A 24,743-nucleotide genomic window follows, 5' to 3' on the forward strand; every position below is an offset into this window, starting at 1 on the left:
TGGGACGATCAAATCTGGTTTCAGTTTATTTCCAGAACTTTACTGTACAAAATATGCAAAGTGTAAAACGGTTTTATGTTTCAGTTTAAAAACAACAAAAACCCATCCAGCTATAAACTGAAGAGAACCCAGCTTGGAACAGAACGACTTACTTAGACGAGAGACCCACAGTGCATTAATATCACAGACACCAGGAATTTGCTTACTAAAGGCCACGATCAGAAAAGGAACTGAAAGACAATGTACCACTGCAGTTAAAGTCACGTGTGCAAAAAAAGGAGGAAAAACAACAACAACAACAAAAGAAATGCTGGTTAGTGTCTGTTAATTAGAAAACCTTGGCAAAACCCATCTTACTGTACACAGTATGCGTAGAAAAAGAGTATTACACAGTGATCAAAAAAGGGGGCAGGAAGAGAGCTGGCTCCCATCCCCTACCCCAAGACACAATAAGACTGAATCAAAGGAACAGGCACAGAAGAGTATAAGATCCCTTCACAGCAGGGTCTTAGCAGGCAGCGAGCTGCAGTATCCCTGTGTGCAGGCAGGAGATGCTCCCAATGGTGAAAGCTGCCAAGGGAAGACGCTGAGGGGTAGCAGAGTACACCCCCAGCATCATGCACTGCCCATAGGGCTGCACTGCAGCGCATGGATCAGCACACCCCGCCTCTTGGAGGGAAACAGACAGGCAGATAAACTGGTGCTGGGGGGGACCCATCAGGAGTAAATTCAATGAGATCCACAGCAGCGGTTGGAAACAGCAACTTTTGGTCCCCATCTATCTGAGGCAGCAGCCCCAGCACGGAAGGATGCATGTTCCTAAAGGAGATTTCAAGGCTCAAAAAAAAAAGCCCTCTCTTTTAGGAGAACAGATTATTTCAAACAACAAAACAATCTGATCCCAAGAGCGCTTCCTTCTTCACAACTCAAACACTGAACCGCCAAGCCTGGCTCGAGGCTTTAGACATGTACAACGCATACACCTATAAAGGGAGAAGCACATCCACACGCAAGCTGAATGAGAAAACGGACATCTGTACAAACATCTCAAAACACCTCTTGGACGGCAGGGCCGAGCTGAGCAGAGCCTGGGGCCAGACAGCAGCATTCTTCAACAGACTGCGAGATCTCTGATTTACCTTTATAAAATAAGAGGAGATTGAAAAGTTTCTGTGAGCAAAACGAAATTGGCCTGAGGAGGTTTCCACATTTTGCATAGTATAGATCTTTCCAGTTTCTTCACTAACAAGCGTTGGAACAAGCACAGCTCAAACAAGACTTTTACAAGCTACCTTCTGCACAGCCAGTTGTAGAAACTGCTTCTCCACAGCTTCTGGCATGCTTGGAAACAGCAGGATCACTACACTTGGTGTGGAGCATCCCAAAGCAAAAGAGGAAAAGCTCTCTGAGGGTTGCAATTTGTTCAGCTCTCCCTTAGACTTGTGTCTTACCCTGAGCTGTCTCAGGCTCCAAGCCACAGGCCAGCACTACACATCCCACCTGGTATCTGTTCATCCTCAGCAGAGAACTCAACAGAAGACTTCAGAGGTAGCAGAACACCAGAGGAAAAGCTGAAATCTGTCTCCAAGATGCCACTCCAGAGTGGATTTCTCTTGCTGCTTTGAAAGAGCCAAGCACAACCCCAAAGCAGAGCTGACCTTGCTCTGCCACTCTTCCATGCACGGTACACCTTCAGCAGATACTCTGCTTCATGCAAGGTGTGTGGGTGCCAAGGTCTACCACCCCAGCTACAAGAAACCCTAGCTTTCCATTCTTCGGCCATAAGAGAGAGTCAACCTTTGTGGAAACCACATAGTCATTTCCATCTGCCTTGGAGCATCTGAAAGTCTTTGTTGCATCTGGTTTTGGAAGATCTCAGCATGGTTTTGGATTCAGGCTGTAACAAAAACAAGTCTTTAAACCGTCTGAGCAGCGTAACTTGAAAATCACATATGGAAAAGAGGAGTGGGCCAACACAGCACCCTACTGAATGGTCCACCATAAGGTCCTCCTCCGAGGGGCATGGGATCAGCTTCACCACAAAGAGGGTTATCTCAAAAAACACCCATTTCTAAGAGCCAATTCCCTGTTAGGTATGAGCATACGGGCTTGGGAGACAGGAGGGAGAAGTACACACAAGGAGATGGTGCAGAATAGGAGGCGTTTGGAGGGAAGCAGCCTGTGCTCGACTGGCAAACTGTACAAGCCTTATTTATGCTCAGCTCTTGGCAAGCCTTCCAGGAGTAAGGACTGCAGGATTTGGATCAGAGCTTTGTTCCCCGTGACTCAATTCTTACTCATTAGCTGGCTATAAACAGAATTAAACAAACCAGTCTGCTCTCACTGCTTAGGATTTTTACTAAGAGCCTGAGTTCCTACAGACTCCACAGATCCATACGTGGATTTCAAAGCACTTTGTGATGCACCACTGAGTTTAGCCTCAGAACACCCCAGTGAGGTAGGTATGACCGTGGTCCCTTGATTTCACATGAGAAGGGGAAACAAGTCCCCAAACGGAGAGCTGGAGAAACATAAAAAATCATTAAAAAAAACCCCTGGGGATACCCAGGAATTCATGTTCCCTTATAGTCTGTCCTCAGCCCGGAACAGGTTGCAATTCTGTAGTAAGCAGACTGAGAGGTGAAACTCCCTCGTTAAGATTTTATTAAGCAAAGCATTCACCTCGACACTGGGAAGAGTGTTTAAAGCAGGAGCTGGCCCTGCTGACAGCAGAGAAGGCAGCACAGATTAGGAAGCAGACCCAGAGCGATCATGCCCTGCTTCCATCTGGCTTTCCATGTGTTTAAGGACTCAATGCAACTTAGGATTAAGACAAGAGTTTCCTGAGCAGACACTGTCAGACAGGCCCATTCATCGGGGAGAGGAAATCCTGGGAAAGGAAGGTTTTATGGAGCAGTGCCCAAACCAAGGTGCTCCCATGTATGGGGCACGCCCAAGCCCCCAGCACAGCGATTCTCTCTCTGGCTGCACACATCCAAGCCGGTTCAGCCATAGGCAGAAGTGCTTTGTAGTGCCCATGCTACTCCCAGTCTCTCCTGCCCCAGCTGGTAATGCACATCATAAAAGCCAAATATATAGGTCTTTAGGAGAGCTACGTGTGAGATACTACATGCTCCATCACCTTTTTTGTTGGTTTTGTTTTTAAGGAGGGAATAAATCTGTGTTTTTCCAAACTGAAATACTGCAAAGGCCACAGTCAGTAGAAAAATCCCTGTACAGACACAGACTGCAAGAAAGTCTGACCTAGAAAGAAACTCAGGCATTGATTTTAGACAAGGAAAACTCCACTTACATCTCATGCTTTACAGGGCATAGATGGCTTGGTCTCATCACACACATTTTGTTTCCTCACAACCAATTCTGGCACATCACACAGAGACTACAGGACGGAGGTATTACACGTTCAGATGAAAGCTGCCAGCAGCAGAAGGCTGCAAAGACCAGAGGTGACACTTGGCTGTGGGAATCTCCACCTGGGACCTCACCAGAGAGTTCAAGTGGCTGGTAGATCCCTTGGCCCCAAAGGACCAACTGGTGCTGCTGGATATGTGGCTTCTTTTTAACTACTGCTGCTGGAACAGGGAAGCAGCCCAGTGGACTGATGATGGAGCCCAAGGAAGGCCTGGGGAAGGCAAAAGCAGCTGTGGGGAGCTATCACAGGTCCCCACATAAGATAATGCAGTGAAAGGCATTGGTTGCACTTTGTCAACAGGGCACTTTGCAGTAAGAGATTTCCATGGAAGGCAGGTTGGTTCATGCCAGATACAGATATACAGATCTTTGCATGGCAAAAGACTGGGCAGGATGAGTCCAGCATTTCCACTTTAACCTGTCACCACAGACCAGGGCTTCTAGGAGGGGCCTGTCTGAAGACAGGTCACTGCCAGGCCCGGAGATGGCTCTGGAGTCACACAATGCTCAGAGCTAGCATCCAGACAGGCTCATCTTACAAAGAAACCTTTCAAAACCCCACAAAACTCAGACAACACAGAAGTTATGCACTGATGGGCAAAGAAGGCTTTCAAGACAAAACTGCAGTTTTAAGAGCTAAACATCTCTCACAAGAACAGAGAAGCAGCAGGCTACCCTGGCACTGAGAACTCAGAAGACCCCCACAGCAGAAGGCCAAGGAAGGTAGGCAGCTTTTCAGCATTCAGTTTGGTATTTCCCAGCTATAGCTGAAGGCAAGGAAGGACATGCGTTTCAAGATCACAGCAGTTCTTCAAAGCAAGAGGAGGGCAGTAGAGCCAGCCCATCTCTGGCTCTCCTCGTCGAGGAGGGAAGTGTTTTTGCCTGTCTGTCTTCCAGACACACTGAAGCCCTTGGATATAAAGGGTTAAACTCCTGCGCACTTTCTTCTTCCCCTCTGCAGGGCTGCAGAGCTAGAAGTGTCTGTGATGCGTCTGAGAAGGAGCCAGCTACTTACCCACCCTGTGCAAATGTGCAGCCCCTGCAGGTGTGAGAGGAAGAAGCAGTAAGGCAGACCCCGAGGGCACTAGGGCTAGAGAAACACGTTTGGAAAGCAGACTGGGGAGCTTTGGAGCGCCTGGCAAAGGAAGGGGACAAGCAAGAGGGACTGAATACTGAGAGAAAAAGGAGCTGTTGCATGCAGAACTGTTTTGCTAACAAGCGCAGCTAAAAAGAATTCAGAATAGCAGCAAGATGGGCTGATCCAGGTCGACACAAGCAACTTCACAGAGACAGAAACAGACGGCAAAAGCATCCCACTGTGTTCACACAGGTCCAGCACTGATAAGAGGACACACGGAGAGCAAGAAAAAAACATCAACAGATCTTCAGTCTTACAATTACGCAGCTGATAGAAGGAAACCTCTCGCACTCTCCAGCTCCCACATGAAAAGAAACTGGAAGTTCTCTCTGTACAAGCAGACTTCTGAGGCGGAGAGGTGAGCAGCCTGTTCTCAGAGAGAGATACAGGTAGCAAAAGCAGGGACAGAAGAGCACACACGCACACAGGATGTAAGGCAGCATTCCAACAGAAATACAGACGTCGCAACTGTGCAGAGAAAGAGAGCGTGAGATTTACAATATGCCTGGAAAGGGGAAAAAAAAATATCTGTTCTGTCTCCAAGGCTGAGCTAACCAAGCCAAGCCACCCTGTCGCCTCTTAAGATATTCCTTTCTAGATAAGATATCCCAGCTCCCTCCACCCCTTTCCAAATAAAGTGCAGATGGTCAAATATTACTGGTCCATCATCTGCCAGTTTCAGTCAGCATTAGGGAAATAAAACCCAAAAGCACAATAGTGAGGAAAAAAAAAAAAACATTTCTAAACAACCCACCCTCAAAATCCCTTAGACTGAAGTCTCGGACTGTAAGCGAAGGACAAATTTATGAGATTTAGGGTCTATGAACTCTTCAGAGAGTTTGATGAAGGGGATTTTCTTCACATTAGCAACGAGGCTGAAGTCCAAGCACTTGAGGACAAAAACAATTCCGTCTTGCAACCCGCTTGTGACTGCTTCCTCGCTAACGAGTGTCCACTGCTTGGAGAACCAGCGATCCCTGTCGTACTGGAGGGTTGGGCCGGGGCTGAGGTAACGCTCCAGGAATGCCTAGTGAGAAAATGAACACATTAGCAACAGGGTACAGCAGCCTCACGACTCTGCCTGCTTCCATGCTCTCTTTCTTTCTCTAGATACAGCTCTGTGAGCATTGGCTTGCAATGAAAGAAGTTATTTCAGCTCCCGGGCTTCAGGAGACGCTCGTTCCCCTCTCCTTTGCTATCTTAACCCGCTGCACCTCTGAACAGGATCCCATATAGATCCCAATGAAAGGGTCAACCTGTGTTTCTTCACAGCATTTCCACACTCAGCAAAGAAAATCCTGGGTAAATTCCCACGAGTGAATTACTGTTTCTGTCCTTGGGTGGCATTCTCCAGCATGGTATTAGGGGGGAGAGGGCAGAAGAAAGGACACTGAGGGACCAGTGACACATATCCCTTGTCATTCAGTCCCTCCCAGCATTTGTAGTTCAGCAGTCAGGGTGTGAAGCAACAAACTGACATCTGACCAGGCAGACCACGAGTTACAAACACTGTCAGACAGGGATTTAGGCTATAATTAGAAGCAGTCCAAAATGCAGCAGCGTGGATGAGATAAAAAGAAGAAAAATGTCCTTTGCAAGTTGCTATCTCCATCAGTCAGCCAGCTGGGAAAATTGCCCATGACTCAGGGCCACTGCCTTGGACACTTCTTTGATACTCACTCCAGTGCTAAACTGGATATCAGAACAAATGGCTAATTATCTCCCAGGTACTTTGGGCTAAAAAGAAAAGGGTGCTTCAGAGGAAACACAACTTCCCTTTAAGACCTGATGCAATCTCCAGAGCGCTGATTGCATTGCAGAGAGCAGCTATAAAAATCTCCACTCGCTTTCCCCAGCAACTCCCCCACCCTGTGCACACACGTGCTGTCCCTTCACCCCTCCTGCCCTACACTAGAGTTAAAGAGCACACTACCTTTGGTGTCATGTTATTGGTGATGCAGAAGGACAGGTGTTGCAGGATGCTCTCCATGCTGTGGTACTGCTGCTGGCGGGTGGTGCGAAGATACTTCTGCAGAGCTCTTGCCATGGATGGGAAGATTGCCTGGGCTGCTTCTCGAGAGTCCATCATCTCTCCTGGAGCTTTTTGCTGTTCCTCTGTCTGGAGGCGTTTGATATGAGTGAAAGCCTCCTCCACTGCAACCACAAGCCTGCAGAAAGAAAACCAGGATAGCAAGACTCACAACACAAGAGATAGGATGAGTCTGTAGTTGAGGCAGAGCCCGGGAGTCAGGATTTACAAGCTCCAGTTCCTATCTCTACCACTGACTCACTGTCTGCCATACAAGTTACATAAAATCCATTCCACTGATGATCTGTGAGGTAGGCAGCAGCTCTCCCTTCCTTGTCCAAGCCATCCAGAAACCAAGGGCCATAAACCAGGATTAAGACTTTAAAAGCCTGAATGTTGTACTTGGTTCTGCCAACGCAGCACAAACATCAGTTACACGACTTGAACAAGACACAGCTGCCCTTGTGTTTAAAGCCTATCTTTGAAAATGATGGATCCAGCATACAGTGCGACAGCTTGATGTCAGGAAGAGGCTGGCTGTAAACTAGCATGACCCAGGACTGTGCTCACCAGCTGCGGCCTGCTCTGATTTACAGCAACTGGGAGCAGACCTTGCGTTTCTGGATGACTGCCCTGTAACTCTCCAGTGAACAGCGATGAGGTCCCCATCTACCCTCCTAGCGCTGCAGCCAAAGACATCCTCTGCAAACCGTTCCTGTGTTGCCACAGGTGAGCAAACACCGAGAACGCACCATAAAAAGGCAAACATGCCAAATGACACTTGCAAGCCCAGCAAAACTTAACAAGTCAGGGACTATGCTGCAGTCAATGGGGATAAAGCAACAATAATGGACGAGCCACCAGGCAATTATTTTGCCTCTCTAGACAGGACGTGTTTCACACTCAAGTCACCAATTACTGTGACTTTTATGCTATTACCCAATGTATATTAAAGCTAGGAGAAGCTGTGGTACAGAATGCTTTGTATACAGGCTGTATACAAAGAATAGCACGAAAAGCCCTGACCCCTGTAAGTTTTGTTTAATTTGACTTGCGGAACAGTGGAAATCAGTTTCTAAGCTTTGTGTCCTTCTGTTGCCGCTCTGACCCTTCCTTCTTTGCAACATCTGGCATGCTCTTCTAGTGACCAATGGTTTTGCTCTGACTAAGCAGCTGCTCTAACCAGCCTCATCAAGAAAGAGAGATATGCACGCATTAGGATGCTATACTGCACTGAAAATTTAAGGTCCTATAACTCCATGGTTGGAAGAGAGCCTGACCAGCAGCAGCCACAGAGCATAGGTCAAACCAAATGAGACTAGGGGGACAAAGTGCCAGCTTTCCCAATGAAATATAAGCTGCCAAAATTAAACACAATACAAGCCAGTTCCATCCCATTATGGCACATTCCTTCCCAAACACAGTGGTGCCTGTCTGTACGCAGCTCCCCTCAAAACGTTAGGTGTGTTAACTACAAACAGTAATTAGGCTCTCAAGAAAATAGAAGCACAAACTCTCTGGGGTCACCTCACCAAAACGTGAACTTCACAGCCAAAGTGCGACCGGCAGATAACACCTATTTATTTCCAAAACAAAACACAGGCAGGCAGTCCTGGTCATGTCTTTCCCCTCCCAGTTCATTTATAAAAGACAGGCAAACTGCCCCCTTTAGTTGCCTGTAAAAACATATTCTTTCCTCTCCCATGAAGAGGCAATACCAACTGTTCCACCAGGTCTGCCCTTGGATTACTTGAGCTGAGATGACAAGCCTGAGCACGGGGGAAATAATGGGATTTCCTGCAGCAAGTAACTAAGGATTTGTCAAGCACTGGACTGTTCCCTAATCCATGACATCACATTAGCTTATCTGGCACAATATACACAAGCTCTGCTTATGTATTTTCTTCAGATAACCCTAGTTTCAAGCTGTCACTGTCCCTTGTGCATCTGGGCTTCATATGTTCACGTACCGCGACAGATTTACAGCCGCCCCCCAGCCCTTAATCAAAAAATCCCTCTCTTTTAGCAAGTCTATCATGACTGAGCCTCTAGAGAGTTGTTCAGCATCAGCTGAGCAGCACTGAGGATCAACCCTGGGGAAAGGACACCTTTACCTTGCACGACGCTTTTTAACTCGGCGCTCGTGGTCGGCCTCTTCATAGTAGAGCTCGTTGTGGCTGGAGTCCCTGCGCCGGGCTGCAGCTGCAATCATGGCACGGGACTGCCCCGAGGCGTTGTTCCCTGGGCCTTCCACAAGAGGAGATAGGAAGGCGGGCATTACTGTCACAGAAGGGAGCTGGCAAAGAGCAGTATCCCAAAGCATCTGCCACAGGTGTGCCACAACTCTGCCCCTACCCCATCTACTCAGCTGGGGCTATAAACGCTTCCCCAGTCCTCATGAGCTCTGCAGAAACCCCACTGGACAGCACATGCTTGGAGAGGAGCTTTCTTTTTAGCACCAAGGATGACGGTGGAAAGGGAAGTTAGTTGGGATCTCGCACAAAGGCAGTTAAGATGTGTATGCTAAGGATGCAACTTACCGTCCATTATATGTGCTTTCAGTTTGACAGCAAGGGCACCTGGAACACCCCACATTTCAGCAACAAGACAGTGCAAGAACAGAAGGAGCACAGAGTTGGAAAGAGGAGAACAACAAACATGAACATCAAGAGCCACAGATACAAATGAATGAAAACCAAAGTCCAGGCAGTTACACAGTGAAAAGAAAAGCAGGATGCAGAGACAGCAGAACCACCTTCAGACACAGCACCAAGGTTTGCAGAAGGGTAGATGCTTTCTGAGCAACAGATTAGGCTGGGGTCTACACACACGGCAGCACCAGAGCAGCATCTGCTATTAGAGTTTCTATTGCTTCTATTCCCTGAACAGGAATCTGTGATCCGCTCTTTATCACCCCAGCAAATGAAAGAGGAGTTTACAAGACCTTAACTAGCAACCAAACAGTGCAGGAAAGCTCTAGGAATCCCCCAGCTCTGGCTCTTTGGGTAGAGATGTGGTAGAAATGGAGAAAATGTCACCCTTGATGAGTTTATCAACTCTTCTACCCAACAGAGGATAAAATAAAGGAAGCCTAAGACAGCCTCCAGACCACCGAGAGCTGTTTTTCCAACTGCTCTTACCTGGCAGTGACTAAGGCCCTTCAATTGCACAGACATGCTTAAAAGTATTTTGCTTATGCAAAGACAGTTTTTATTTATTTTTCCTAGAAATCACAAGCCAATTTCCAAGACAGAAGCCTGAAGCTCAACAAGGAAGACCCATCATTCAAAGAGATGGCTCCTAAAGAGACTGAACACTTCACACTTTGTTTCACAGACTTGAAATGGAGAATGCTACTCGAGGGAGACACTGGCTCCCAAATTTGGGTTAGAATTATTACAAGCCTCTTTGACTATGCCTGGTGATGGAAATCCAGGTTTTGAAGGTGAGCCTCCCCATTCTGTATAAGATTACAGCAAGATGTTTTTCCTTCCTGGCTGCTAAAACATCAAATACAAAAGCTGCCAACAAATTAAGCTGCTTAATAGCGTTACTGTTTTTTCACACAGAGGGTGTAAAAGACTGTCAAGATGCCAAAGCAAGCTGCAGCCAGAACTACGCTCCTCTTTGTAAAGAGGATGGGAATGCTTCTGAAGAATATGCCTCTAAGCCTGAGATTTCCACATCTGCAAAGGCAGAAGTGTTGCACAAGGAACAGCCCAGGGATCCTGTACTGCCCCAGAATGGAAAGTGCAAGTTTTGAGGCCCTAACAGGCTCATCAGCTTGCCATTAAGAAGGCCTGGCCAGCCATATCTGGAGCTCATTTCTGGTTCCTTATATTTCAACTCAGTTCAGGAGCTCCTAACTCATTAAACTTCTAATGCCACTGGACTGACAGCTTTTCCTCCAAGCCTGGGGCACCCCAGTAAACTGCTACAGGATCAGGCACCCTGCTACTTCTTAAAGAGATGCTGCACCAGAATCAAGCTGCTAATAGGAACAGCATGTCCTGCAGCACGGTTTGAACAGTGCACAGACACTGTGGGATCTGGCAGCTCTCACTTTCCATACACACAGCTTCGCTGAGAATGAGCAACTGGAATGCAAGATCTCACTCCTAGAGAAGTGCAGAGCAAGTCGGGTTACTTCTCTCTTACTGAATTAATTCTTTCCCACCTCCGAGCTTCTTCACTCCAGGAAGCAGAGGCCACAGAAGAAAGGCTGCCCGTTTGACTCTCTCCTGCTTCCTTTCAACTACCCTCTAAACCTACAATTGTTTTTATGGACTCTGAAGTGCTGTATCAGATTTGGGGAAAAACTGAGAATAAGGCTTTGAAACATCTAGAGCTACCAAAAAAACCACCAAAAATTAAAAAACCAAAATAAAAGACAATGTAGCCTTGTTAAGGCAAAGGAAAAACCCAAGACACATGGCTGCACTGACCAATGCTCATATTTCAGCGTCTACAGCACACACAAAGCCACCTTGCCCAGATAAGTCCTTTCAGTTCCTTCCTGCTCTCAAAGTCTTTCAATACAAACCTGTTTATATGCAGGACTTACCACATCTCATCATGGGGTTTCGGCCATGCCTCACTGAAGAAGCTGCCCCATGCAACTTCCATCAAAGCTCTTCCATCAAAGGAACGCACACTTTTATGGAGGCTCAGATGGTTGGGCACACCCTGATTATCAAGCCTCGCTTTTACTGACAGAGCTTCACAGTGCCAAATGATTAAGTCCAGTTTTCACTGCTCTGAGTGCCCACATGGATCCACTCAGCCATCCTCCCACACATATCCTCAAAGCCCAAGAGCCTGAAACAGGTTTGCAGAACAGTAAAGTTCCACGGGGATAGTTATCTGTCTTGGCATTTCCCCACAAACTGCTGAGCATCGCGATGACTTGGAAGCACAGCCAAGCACAAGCCAGGTACAGCTAATTTACTGCTAAGGCTGCAAGCCTGATGAATGTTTCTTTCCCTGTCAACTGCTGCTTACACAGTTGCTTCTCCCTGCTCTGGTATGAACCTCCTCAATTTTCCTGAAGGCTGCCCACACCATCTGCACAGTGAATGACTGGGGAAGAGATCTAGGTTAAAAGTTGCGTTTATTGTACTAGCACAACTAAGGAGATGACCTAGGGGTGACAAGAAGCAGAGGCTGCCCAAAACAAGCCGTGGTGCCAAGAAACTCTGTTAAGCCACATTAACATTAAGCCTGACCCAAAACTTGGCTGTTTTCACCTGGCAAAGACAAAAGCCTTTTTGTGGGCTAAACACATCTGTAAAGTCATCTGGAACCAGCAACCCCAGCACTGTTAGGAAAACATCCAGCAAGAGACAAGGATTTGGCAAAGAAAAAGATGAGAATGTGTGCATAAAAAAGCATAAGGCCAACCCGGCCCTTCCCTATCCCACCCATTCTTTGAGACTACGTTTCACCTCACCTACCATCAACATTGTAGACTTTCAGGCCAGCCATGTGTTTGGCAGCACGGGATTTGGAGGCTGTTAACAGCGCTGGGTTGTAGACGGGGAAATCTCTGTAGTAATTTTCCAGAACCACCAGTGCAGCTCGCTGAATGCTAGAGGAAAAAGAACAAGAGAAGATAAACTCACAGAACGCAATAAGGTCTTTCATTTCCTTTTAAAATACAAGTTTTATGGAAGAAGAAATATCTGTGTTATTTAGAACAAGGCTGTCACACCCATGAAATTGTGCAACGCACAGAATATTAAATACTGAGGCTCTCTATAGGACCTAAAATCTTGTCTGGGATGCTAGAAACGTCTCTCTCTCTCTTGCCTCAACAGGAAGGTGATAGGAAAGCCCTGAGCAAGAGTAGAGCATCAATGATGGGCATTGTAAAATGCAGACAGTGCTGAGCTCCCCAGCATGCCCAGGCCAGGGATCAATGCTTCCTGCTGGCTTTGTGTGGCCAGCCTGCACAGAGGGACCAGCTCAGTGCAGATGCTTTTCCATCTGAGTCACTTCCAGCCGCACCTTGCAGCTCCTCAGATCTCTTCCATCCAAGCTCTGACAAGAGCCAAATCTTTCCAGCTTTCGCAGCATGATAAGATCGTTGCCTTAGGAGCACAGCTGCCTGAGAATGAATTATCCCAGTGGTGCCTGTTAAATCCCAAGCAAGGGACAGAACTGAGGCAGCATCGCGCTTCATTTCATTTGGAGCCCACAAAAATTAGAAGGGAACTGCCAACATCTTTGTTGGCAGCTATTTGTGAAGTTCACACTTACCAACAAAGCCTGTCATAAGGAAAGCAACCAAATACTCTCACGCATGTTACAACACAGGAAAAAAAAAAGGGAAGAATAGTAATGTGGGAAAATAGACACGAACAAATTAAGACCTACATTCAATTCTCATCGCTACCACTGATTCAACGTGTGTTCTCAGAGGAGCGATTTCATTTTCCTGTGCCTTGTGCTAGTATTAACTCCTACATCACACCCCAGTAATTCAAACTCACACACACCGCCTCTGTCACTCTCCCCATCTCGTTGCCCGTCTCCCACCCAGCAGCGAATGAAGTCAAGATGCAGCCCATCTCATCTATAAGATGCTGGGGAAAACAAACAAATCCAGACTTGCTCGGTGTATACCTTCCTCCTTCACTGTTATGGTACAGCATCATCTGTATTGTGAGCTGTATACTTTTAAGATGATCAGTTGAGGCTTTAAAGCAAATTCCATCTTTAGGACAGGTGCAGAGCACCCCACCACACTAACTACTGCATCCTCTGGGAGCTTTATTCTTCAGATACCAGTTCTAAATATCATCTCATATCAGGTATATTAAAAGCAATTCCCTTTAAGCACTCGGCTACTGATATGTAATGAAAGCCACTGTTTAATCAGGGAAATAATCTTCCTTTAACAAACACCTGCAGGTGGACAGCCCCAACCCACAGCCAGTTTATTTTTCCCTGCCAAACTCCTGATTCCTACTGTGGATTTGTTGCAGCTCCAAAACAAGACTTCACTAAAGAAATAACATGTATTTCCCCTTCTGCCTGCACTCAAACCCCACAGAGTTCTTCCATGTCTGTTTCCCAGGAAGAAAGGTGAAACTTGATGTAACATTCGGAAACAAGAAGGTAAAAACAAGAACAGTTAGACCCTGCCAGTGCAGGGCACTGGTTTCAGACAGCGCTGGGACATCAGTGGCAGCAGTGGAAATGTTTGGGAGGTGCTCCACTGGCCAGCTGGCTCTGCTGGGGGCACAGGAGAGAATCATGCGCTTTAATGCATACATATTTTCCCTGTGCCCCACAGAGGCTGTTATCACAATGACACCAGTTGTTCCTACCCCTCAGTGACTTACCTACCCCTCTGGCTCAGTAGCACACACATGCCCAGAATCCAAACACAACCAAGCTGTTACGTTACAAAGCTCAGCCGTCGCTGCCCTGAATATTAAAGCCACGTTATTTCCTACTGGTGCAGTTTCCCACATTTAGGAAATCTCTGGCTCCCATTCAATCCATCACATGCCCACCAGGTGAGGGGGACAGCTGGACTGGGCCTCTCCAAACTCTCTTTTAAAGAAAAGAAGAATTAAAGAGAAGGTGTTGTGGCTGAGAAAATTAGAAGGGTGACCATAATAAGCCAGGGTGAAGGGAAGGCTGAATCAGAGCCTTCTGGGCAGCGTCGCTCAACCTTCTCACCCACATCAAGGGGAAACCTCACCCTGCTGCAGGTGGGAGCTGCACAGCAGCAAGCAACCCTACAAGTGATGTGCCCATCCCTGGCACAGCTGAGGGACCCAGTGCACTTGCACACCCACAACAGCCCCCAGAAGTGAGCTGAGGAAGCCTTGGGCCTCCAGCAAAATGCAGTTCTTTGTGATTTTTCCACAGCAGGCCAGACCCTCTGCTGCCACAGCAAACAAGGTGCTTTGGTGGCAGCCTCCTCCCCACCCACACACCAGCTCCGCCAGCAATGGGAACTGGCAGCTGGCCCACAGCCCGCACTCGGAGGCCTTTCCCTGCAGAAGTGTCTCAGGAGGAGCTGAGCACCACATCCACCCACTGCATCCATTCTGCCTTCCACAGATGAAGGCCTCTTGTATGCATGATTTCAAAAGAATGGGGAGAGGTGGGAGGAAAAGGAACAGAAAGTTTCAATACCAGACTGTCCGTTTAGGGATGGCCAAAGCAAGGACCTTCCTTATGTCCTGCAAAAAGCATCTGGCAGCCAAATGTCATTCAGGCACAGCAACAAAACACCAGAGCCCAAAAAGGCAGATCAGGATGTGAAAAGCATTTTCAGGCAACAGTTGAGACTTGAAAACCTGTGACATAGAAAAGACCTCTCGCGCAGGACCACGGCCTTGTAAAGGCAGCAGCAGTAAAATCCTACTTTTGTTGCTTTGTGATTTGTGCAGTTTGAAAGGGGTTTGAAATCATTTGTTTTATTAACTTCATTCTTCTCCTCTTGAAGAAGGGCCGTGTCAAAGCACGCTGCCAGCAGGGAAAGCAAACAAGCAGATCCGGCAGCGGTGCTGCACACCTCAGCGGCATTTGGCAGCAGAGAGAGACCGAGTCCTTAACAAAAAGCAATGAATTAACTTCTGTGGGATCTCCAAGGAAATGGAGGAGGGGACTACGTGACACAAAAGCACAACAACAACCGCCAGCTTTGCCCTGTCAAAAGATAAGTCATGTGCAACCTGCTCGAGTACTTGTTGCTACATGGGATTTTGGTATCTGAGGTCTCGACACTGTGTCGGCTCACTCAGAGGCCATTTTGGCTTTGTATTTGCCTTCCCTGACATAACAACATCAATGCTGAAGTTGCTTGTTTCCATTTCCAGGCAACCAAGCCAGTGCTATACAGAGAGCACAAGGAAGCCTGCTCACATTATCAGAATACCAGCTTAGAAGCTGCTACTTCCTGGAAAAATAGTGCTGAGTCTTCTGTAGTGCTGGGAAGATGGACAGTAAGAAGGGGAGTGGTGAAAAAAGAGATTAAAGTCACACCTCTATGCTCAAAGTTGCCATCATACACAAAAGACTGCAGTGCTGTCACTGATGGGGTTTTAGAAGCTTCACGTGTTGCTTGCTGAGCTATAGGAAGGCAGCTTGCCATGGCTCTGCTACCTACTGTTACCTCACAGTGTTGCAGCAGATACAGACCTAAACACACACCTAGAAAGAAATAAGATGTTTGCTACCAGAGCAAAGACTTCCTTACCGTGCTATGGAGGCAAAATCCAAAGGGAGAGTCAGAGATTAGTGCTGGACTAATTGAGGGCTGAGCGAGCCCAGGGTTATTTCACTAAATGGCTCCCAACACAGACTCATCTCCTCCGAACCTTTTTTTAAGTGCTGCAAAACATACACACGGCATCAAAACAAGCCAAGGTCTCTGGGCATGCTAAATACATGCCACGGCCAGTTGGGAAGCTCTGGCACCTCAACAAGAAGCTGAGCAAGAACTGCAGAGAGCAATCCACCATGCACAGTCAGCGTTATCTTATGGGCTGCATTCAGCTCACAGCTGCATCAGGTCCATCCACAGCAAGTTGCTGAGGTCTCCTTACTCCCTCTGCGATGAGATGCCACACAGAGATGCCAAGACAAGGAACTCCTTCAGCAGCTGCACCAACCAAGCCAAGCAGAAAAATACCTTTTGATCACCATAACTACAGTGGCATTTCAGCCTGGTATAGCTGGGAGAACAAGACCGCAGCCCCTAGGAACAGGAAAACCACATTCTCTTGTCAGGCAACCACAACTGAAGTCTCCACTGGGCTCAGGCAGGAGGAAGGCAGGCACAGCTCTCACTCCCCTAAGGAGCAGGCATCGAGGAATCGAGGAATTTTTAAAAACGTGGGGTTTTATACAAGGGTATGATTGAGCTTTTTAGAAAAAGAGTCTGCTCCTTTAAATGATATGACCCAACCAAGCTCCTTATTTAATACCTCCCTGAAGAGCCCTATAAAAGTATTCCCAGGCCAGAGCTCAGAAGATGCTGCTACAGAAGTACGGAGTGCTAAGTTTGAGCAAGCAGCTATAAAAACCCAGTAAACCCACAGGCATGCTCCCACTGCAATCTCCTTCTCAGAGGCTTTCTAGCCTGATATTTCAGCAAGTTAACTGGTCTTTAGAACACAAGCATTTTTTTCCCCAGTCACCTTTAGTGGCAAGTTTCAAGGCCCAGTTAAGATGATTCACTGGGAAAAGCAAGTCACTGTGCTGGGCTGACAGCACTAGCACTACACCTCTTCCTTTCCTTGGTATCACAGCAAGCAAACCACAGGACACAGTAATGAGGAAGGCACAATCACAGGGAGACCTGTTAGCCCTGTCTTGACATCCAGCAAACATAAAAGATAAGCAGCAAAAACTTCACACGGGTTTTAGAAACAAAGGAGGGCCTGAAGCACAAGAGCAACTTCCAATCAGATGCAGCAACCACTTTTTCCATGCGAAAGGAAAGGCTGCAGCCCTTGCTGAGTCCAAAGTCATGCTGGGGTTCACTGCCTGCGATTTTAAGATGCCTGATGGCACAGAGTCAGCTCAGGTAACCAGGAGTTTGTCCTTCCAGGCCCCTTACAGAAAAGCAAAGGGCAATTTGTCAGTATGTGGCAAAGGTACATTGCAGCCCTTACCTCACCCCCACCATGAGCATGCGGCAGGACGGCTGCAGGGCTACATGTGAAAGGGCACCTTGTGAAGGACTGAGCTCCTCCCACAGCAGCCAGCTGCCAGGAGTGTGGGCCACAAGGCAAACCACTCTCAACCTCCTTGCTAAGGTCTCTCCGCAGGGGGAACAGTGTGCCTGGGGAGCTTCAAGCACTCCCTCAACGTGCAAAACCATGTGGTGTAGCCCACAGACAGCAGCAGTGTTCAGGCTGCTCTTTTCAGACACTAACAGCCTCGTGAAATACCCTAACAGCTCTCAAGCTGGATTCTTCTATCCCATTTGACCATTCAGACAGATGAAGGCACTACCTTGGCATCTCAAACCCAATCCCATGCCCTCAGAGGCCAACGGTGGCTGAATTGGATCCTGACAGCAGCAGCAGCACAGGGATCACAGCCCCAGCTGAGAATTGGCTTTTCAGAACATGCTGCCAACACAGCGAGCAGCCGGTTTCTATGCCACAGTTCTGCAGAGTGGTGGGGTGTCCTCGAGGGAGCCAGCGAGAATACAGACTTGCTTATTTAGGGGAAAAAGAGAAACAGCTACTGGCTGCTCACATCGACGCAAAACCAAAGCTGTGAAAGGCTTCCTTTATCTATTGAACAAATTGGAAAGGCTGGGAAGGAGAGCAGAGAGAAAAGAGCATGTGGGGACAACTTCAGTGAAAAGATGACTAGAGGAAGATGCTGCCGTGTTGTCCCTGTGAGCCAATCTGCACAGCATCCCTGCTATGGGTTAGGATACCCAACAGACAGAGGTACAGCAAGGCTTCCCCAGCTGCAGCCCAAGTAGCTCCCCTTGGCCATATACCCAACTCTACACAGGCTGGTGACCAATCCACAGACATGGCTAAAGCTGATCTCACAACTTCTGCCAACTCAAGTCTTTGCGCATTAGGATGATTAAGAAGACTGAAGAAGTTGAGCTGGACCAAATGACCCATCACAGAATCACAGAATGACCCAGGTTGGAAGGGACCTCAAGGATCATGTAGTTCCAACCCCCCTGCCTGGCAGGGCCACCAAACATACACATTTACTAGATCAGGTTGCCCAGGGCCCCGTCCAACCTGGTCTTGAACACCTCCAAGGACGGGGCATCCACAACCTCCCTGGGCAGCCTGTTCCAGGGCCTAACCACTCTCCTAGTAAAGAACTTCCCCCTAACATCCAACCTAAATCTTCCCTCTTTTAACTTAAAACCATTTCCCATTGTCCTGCTATTGTCAGCCCTTTCGAAGAGTTTACTCCCCTCAAAAACTCCCTCCATAAACACAAACTATAGAGCTATATATATTTATATATATTTTAGCACAAAACATAATAGTTTTAAAGAAAGAAAACTAATTGCCTCCTCTTTCTTCCTCACACCCATCAGGCTGTATTAGATAACAGCATCAGCTTTTGAGTTCACAGTTCATCTTTGAAAAGCATAGATGAAGTGTTTGAGGGAAGCTTGACCTCTTTTAGAAGTGTGTACACACCTGAAGTTGCACTTAGGACTGTAGGAGTTTTGAACAAGTCCTAAGGCACAGGGGGATGTGACCCTGGCCCCCAGCTGTTTCACTGCATGCAGATACAGTGTGCCCACTCCTAAAGCACCCAGAAACCTTGCAGCAGCTGCACACAGTGCCCTGGATTACTGCTCCCACTCCCTGGTACTGATGTATCTGCAGCAGCGCTGTGTCTCCTCTCCCCATCACTCACGGACACTATGCCTCTGGTTAGCACGAGCCTCTAAAAAGATTAACTAAGAACGCAGGAACCATCACGTACAGCAAGAAGTTTGTAAGAGATGCATTTCCAGAAGATAATTTAAAGCTTGAGCATGCAACATGAAAGGCCAGAGCTTACAGACATCCTGCATATACTATACAGGAATTCTTCAAGTTACATTAATAGTTACAAAGTACTTTCTTTCTTTTCTTCCTTTTCAATGAAAGCTAAGAAATGCAATTTTAATTCCAAGCAAACAACAGAAAGAAAGCATTCAAAGCTTCTACTGGCAGCAAAACCAGTGCAACAACGGGACTTTTCAAGGGTAGATGGAGTGGCTCACCAGGGCACCAGCAAAACCCTGCACATGAAGGAACATCTGATCCAATCCACAGCTCTGCCCAAGCAAAGCTTCTCGTTTTAAAGCCAGCAGCACCCAGAGATTCTGCAAATGCTGCGGGAACACGATCCATGATTCCAGGCTGAGCATCTCTAACCCGATCCCTTCACTAACCTTTGATTTTTAGGGAACACAAAGAAGCCAGCAGCCTTCACATTGCAGTTTAAGTCATTCCTTCCACGACAGTCTGCCAGAATGGCTCTCCCAAAAACAGCAGCCAAAGACACAACTTGATCTAAACCGTGCGAGCAAAATTTAAGCTTAGAGGTACGCTTATAAGGGTGACTGCTGGAGGGGGAATCGAGTTAGATGTGAAAGTGCTGCCCCCAGATTTGTGGCCAAAGAATCTTCATTTACCACCCAACTCCTTATTAACTCTTCCCTATTCCTTCAGGGTAGGTAGTTTCCAGTTTTCTTAAACATTGTTTGGTTTCTGCTGTAGGAGAACTGTAAATCCTTAATTTCTTGCACTTTAAACAGAAACGATGCCTCCTCCTTTCCCCCAAAGGGCATATTCCTTTGCAGAATTTCACCATTCACCACACACAAAAAAACGGCTGTTAAGGGTTGAGGGGGTGGATTCTTATGTTTTTTTCTCTTGCATTTGAAGATAAAAGTATCTTCGTGGCCACAAAATTTGTTCAGCAGCTTAGGGAGACCATCTGTCTCCGTGGGTGGTACACACTGGCGACTTGGAGGGCAGAGGCAGCAGGGGGGTGAAGAAATTACATGGCAAATGCCTTAGTTAGAGGGTAGGCTGGACAGCCTGCTGTTGTACTGCTGGACACTGCAAGTTTTGAAAGACAAACCAACAAGAGAAAAAATCCAACCCCGCAGATGAAACCAGTGGCATTTCCATCCTCATCATTCATCAGAAGGACTAACCCAACAACTCCCCATTACAGCAAGTCATACTGTACTACTGTACAGACCAAGGGAATTAATAATTGACTATGAACCCTCTGCTTACAAGCATGCTTGTAAACGTTTAAAGTATTAACTATTCCAAAAATGCGAGAGCGCTCCAGGGTGCAGCAATGACCCCGAGCTACCAGCTACTGCTTCTTGGTGCATTCACAGGAGCAGAACACGATCCTTACCTGAGCTGTGTTCTACCATGCCCAACTCCAAGCTCCTCGTGCAGAAAGACGCAGCACAGCTTGTGTGCATGGGTAGCGTAAATGCAGCTTGGTTTGTTCTGAAAAGCACCAGCCCAGGAGTTTGTGAGGGTTCGTATTTATGTTGTTATTTTATTGGCACACCTGGGGCTTGTGAAATACAACCCTGTATTACCGCAGCACCTCACATAAGGCTCCCCGCGTGCACAGAGGAGGGATGTACAAAAAAGCAAGCAAGGCAGCCAAGATCAAACAAGAAGGGAGGGATAGCAAGATGACTGTGGATCCTTCAGTCTCTTGAGCTGCCATCTTTATCAATGTGAAGAACAGCTCTCCGTATAAAGCTGTATCTAAAGCTTTCTGAAAAGCGTGCACAGAGACAAGAGGCTGGGAAAGCATGCTCCCTTCAAGAAAAACAGAGCCCTGTCAGACTTCACCGCATCAGAAGTTCCCAGATGAGCAGTGCACGCAGTCAGAGATACTGATGGTCCATCCCAGATTTCCAACCCCACATCTAATGAGAAGCATCTGGCACTACTGGAGCCTGCTGTTCACTACTGTCACAAATAAACATCCTCTTAATGAGCTGTTGCTCTGACCCAAGTAAGAAGTCCTCGCTGATCTCTGCTGACAACACACCCCGCGCACCATCAGACAGGCCCTCATAAAACAGAGGCACCGCTGCTATAACTCAACCCCAGCATCAAAGCAGACTTCCCTTCTGCTCTGCAGGGAACAGCAGGCAGTATTACAGAGGCTGAGGGAGAATTTGCTTCTGCAGTTCCACCAGTACCCTCACAGCAAACAGGCAAATCGCACTTGGTGGCACCATTCTCCTGGAGGCAAGTTATTCAAGCACAGGAATTAAAGCGTAGGGATTCAGCCCTGCCTTGAAGAAAATAGGCTGGGCTAAAAACCACAAAAAGGCGGTTGTAAACACCCAGTTATGTGAAATGCTGCTAGGGACACTGGCTTGGAGGTCATGTCTGACACCTCTCTTTGTCGGTGCTAAAGAAGCTGCTTTGGAGCATAGTCAGGTTTCTTCGGTTACTTCACACTTGAGGATGCAATTAACACCCATTTAGCCAGAACTTCTTGGGAGGAGAGAGTACTTAAGGCTGGTAGTCATCATGTTGGGTGAAAGCGGAGGAGAAAGACAGTCAAACAAATGCTCATCAGGGTGCTTTGCATGGAAATCACTCCCATGCCAGACGCCATTCTGATGGACTGCCCCTCTGCTGCCATCTGTCACACAGCAACGACATGTAACAGAATATTGGTGGGAAGACTCAACCTCTACTGCCACACCACCACCAACATCCACCTTTGATGTTGTGGGCCAACATAGCAACAAATCAGGCACTATTTTCTGTATCAAAACAGAAAGTGGGCTGCACTGCAGTCTGGGCCAGGCCTCACAGGGCCTACAGGCTGCAGGTTGGACACACCTGGGCTAGAGGATCTGGTGACAGAACTGCTCTGCAAAGTAACCTGTTTGTGGAACACAATGCTGTAAGGGAGCTCCTGTAATCAAGGCACAGTTAATAAGATGTTTTGCTACGGAACAAGATACAAATTCATCACCTCAATCTCTCTCATTATAGTGTTTATCCCTATGGATAACAGTAAGGGTTGAAAGACAAAAGAGGGCCAGCTAAGAGTATTTAGCTGATAGTATAAGAGTAGTATTATATACTACTATATAAACATAATATAGTATATATATAAACATAACATATAAAACATAATAAGTGTTCATGCAACTCCAGGAAAGAGCTAAAATGCTAACCAGGTTTTACTAATGAGAAGAATTTCACCCTTGATAAGGGGGACAACACCTAGCTGCTGAAGGTGAAGAAGCTTCTTCCCAGTCTTTAATCCCCTTACTAGGGAAAACTGCCCTGGTGGTGCAAAGGGGTGCACACAGACCTATAAATAATGAGCCTAGAAATCACTTTTGTAATCAGTAGGTTCAACAGATACCAGAATGCCAACCTTGGAGAAGCATCGCTTTCAACCACACAATTCTGTTTTCAGCTTTGCTTTGCACTGAATGTAAGGGTTCATGCACCACCTATGGAACAGCTGCTCCTCTGCCTCAGTTCAGCCAAGAGACAGGCTCCCCTTCCAAAATATACTTCTGCATCTATTTTGCTTTGTGAGCCTGTACAAGCCACAAGATTTCTCAATAAGATATGGCTGACTCCTTGCAGGGAAGGTGAAGGCTCTTCGGAGACATACACCTGCTTCAAGGAAGCATCTGCTCTCTTCTTGTATTTTCAAACCACAACTCAGCAAATAATCATCCAAATACAGACGGTGAACACAAGGATGGACGATGCTCTAACAGACATTTTCCATTACTTCTCAGCACTAAGCTTCTCTTGATTATATGGATGAGAAACATCAACCAGAAACATCAACCAGCTCATTTCAGTCTGCAAAAGCTGTGTCCTGACACTGAAGCTGTATGGAAAGCTCATAACTTCCTAACTTGACAGCTCCCAACTATCATGGCCATGCTCCTCATACTAGTACTGCAGAGAGGAGAAAAACCCACTCACAGACATTTCTAACCCCAGAAAACCAAGAGTACAACAGAGCCACATTCTGTGGTCTATGCGTAGGATCACTAATTACCGTGCATGTTTGAAGTTAGTCACTTTCCTGAGTTGTCCAGACCAGCAAAGCTCTAGGGCTATTCGCTGGAGAGAAAAGGACTGTGTCCAGCACTTGAAGAGGAGGGTTTCCTCCAGCAACGCCCTATCTACGTTATTTCTAAGCTATCCAATATGAACTGAATTACGGATGATAAATGTCATCCATGTCCCAATAACAGCAAAGCAATCAGCCTTTCAACGGGGAACTTATCTACAGTCACTCTTCCCCACCTTTGCTCCCTTTGATCTTGCTTCCAAAAGTCTCGCCAGCATCCCCACCCAACCTCTCCTACGTTTTCTCAGGCTTTACTTCCCACATCTACTCTCTCTTCTCACCTCTTTGTCCGTCCATACCCCCATAAAGCATTCCCCCTGCATGGCAACCCCTCCTACTAGGAGCAGCGGAGCAGTCAGTAAGTTGAGACTTGGCGCTCTGTTCGTGGGGACTCCAATTTAATTTTTACCTCCACCCGCCAAACCCTGAGTCACTGCCAAAGGGAACGCTCATTTTGGCAGCTAAAGTCTCCCAAAAGAAAAGTTGTAGCCAAAGTGCTGGAGGTGGGACCAAGGCGGTCTATTAATAGGTTAATTACAATATGAATTTGGGGAACTACTCCCAGATACGCTTACCCTCCTGGACTCAGGGCCCTCAGGGGTGGAATGGAATATCAAACTCAGCATATTCAACTTCTTAACTGTGGTTGGAGCCAAGAAGGGTGGAAAATCCAGTCCATACTCTACCTAGCAAAACCCATGGGTTTACAAAAGAGCAGCTAAGCTGTCGTTTTCTTCCTGTCTCTCCCAGTTTCCTCACACTTAGCAGCTCTCAGCCACATTAGAGAAGAGGCAGAATTTGAAAACCTGCACATTTGACTGAGAAGATACCAACATTTTTACCATGAAAACAATTCAGGGCGACTCAATGAAGCAGAAGTGTACAAGATGTCCTAAGAGTCTTCTCACTACCAGCCTCTGGAGCCTGTTGGACTGCTGAGGATGGAAGACTCCATGGACCACAATCCTGAGGTGCTTGGGTGCACAGAGAGGACAAAAGAATAGACCAAAGCAACAATGTTTTGATTTCAGAAGGCAATCAGATTACCGTGCCTGTTGAAGCATGCTTCCTCCTTCCAGGCAGTAGGCCACAACCTATCTATGACCCCTTTAAAAGGGTTGGGGTGAGGCAAGCATTTATAACAGTAAACAGAAAAAGCCCATTGGCAGCAACAAGTAGCGTGCACATACTCCATCATAGCCATGACCATCTCTCCAGCACACCCACGGGGCAACTTCTTCAGTCCTTCTAACACATCACCTTTGCACATCTCTTCCATCAGGCCTCACGTTGCAGTAGAGCAAACCAGCCAGGTGTAGAAGGCAGCCCTCCATGACATTTTATGGACAAGCATGTAAGAGCCTTCACAGACACTTTGCAAGATAATGCTACAAGGGTGTCTGACTTGCCAAATTTCTCGTTTTGCACAAACACCTTGCAATCCTAAGCTGTTTGAAGATGGAAACACGAATTTCAGCCATTTATCCTAGTGCTTATCACACTGGGGTCATGCTTCATATCAAG

At 47.1% G+C, this 24,743-nt stretch overlaps 1 protein-coding gene across 5 annotated transcripts in view; it reads right to left on the reverse strand.

Moving 5' to 3' along the window:
* VANGL1 (VANGL planar cell polarity protein 1) overlaps window positions 1-24,743 on the reverse strand; it is a 37,187-nt gene continuing 12,444 nt past the window's right edge. For 2 of the 5 annotated variants that reach the window (XM_015875084.1, XM_015875095.2), the window contains exons 5-8: window positions 12,053-12,186; window positions 8,714-8,849; window positions 6,504-6,738; window positions 1-5,597 (exon numbers count right to left, since the gene is read on the reverse strand). In XM_015875084.1, coding sequence (XP_015730570.1) covers window positions 5,337-5,597; window positions 6,504-6,738; window positions 8,714-8,849; window positions 12,053-12,186 — 766 coding nt within the window. In that variant the 3' untranslated portion in view covers window positions 1-5,336. Of the gene's footprint in view, window positions 5,598-6,503; window positions 6,739-8,713; window positions 8,850-9,139; window positions 9,179-12,052; window positions 12,187-24,743 lie in introns of all 5 variants that reach the window. The other 3 variants (XM_015875104.1, XM_015875124.1, XM_015875114.1) reach the window with 3 other exon arrangements.

This window comes from Coturnix japonica, chromosome 1 (genome assembly GCF_001577835.2).
Source record: "Coturnix japonica isolate 7356 chromosome 1, Coturnix japonica 2.1, whole genome shotgun sequence".
NCBI classification, from domain to species: domain Eukaryota; kingdom Metazoa; phylum Chordata; class Aves; order Galliformes; family Phasianidae; genus Coturnix; species Coturnix japonica.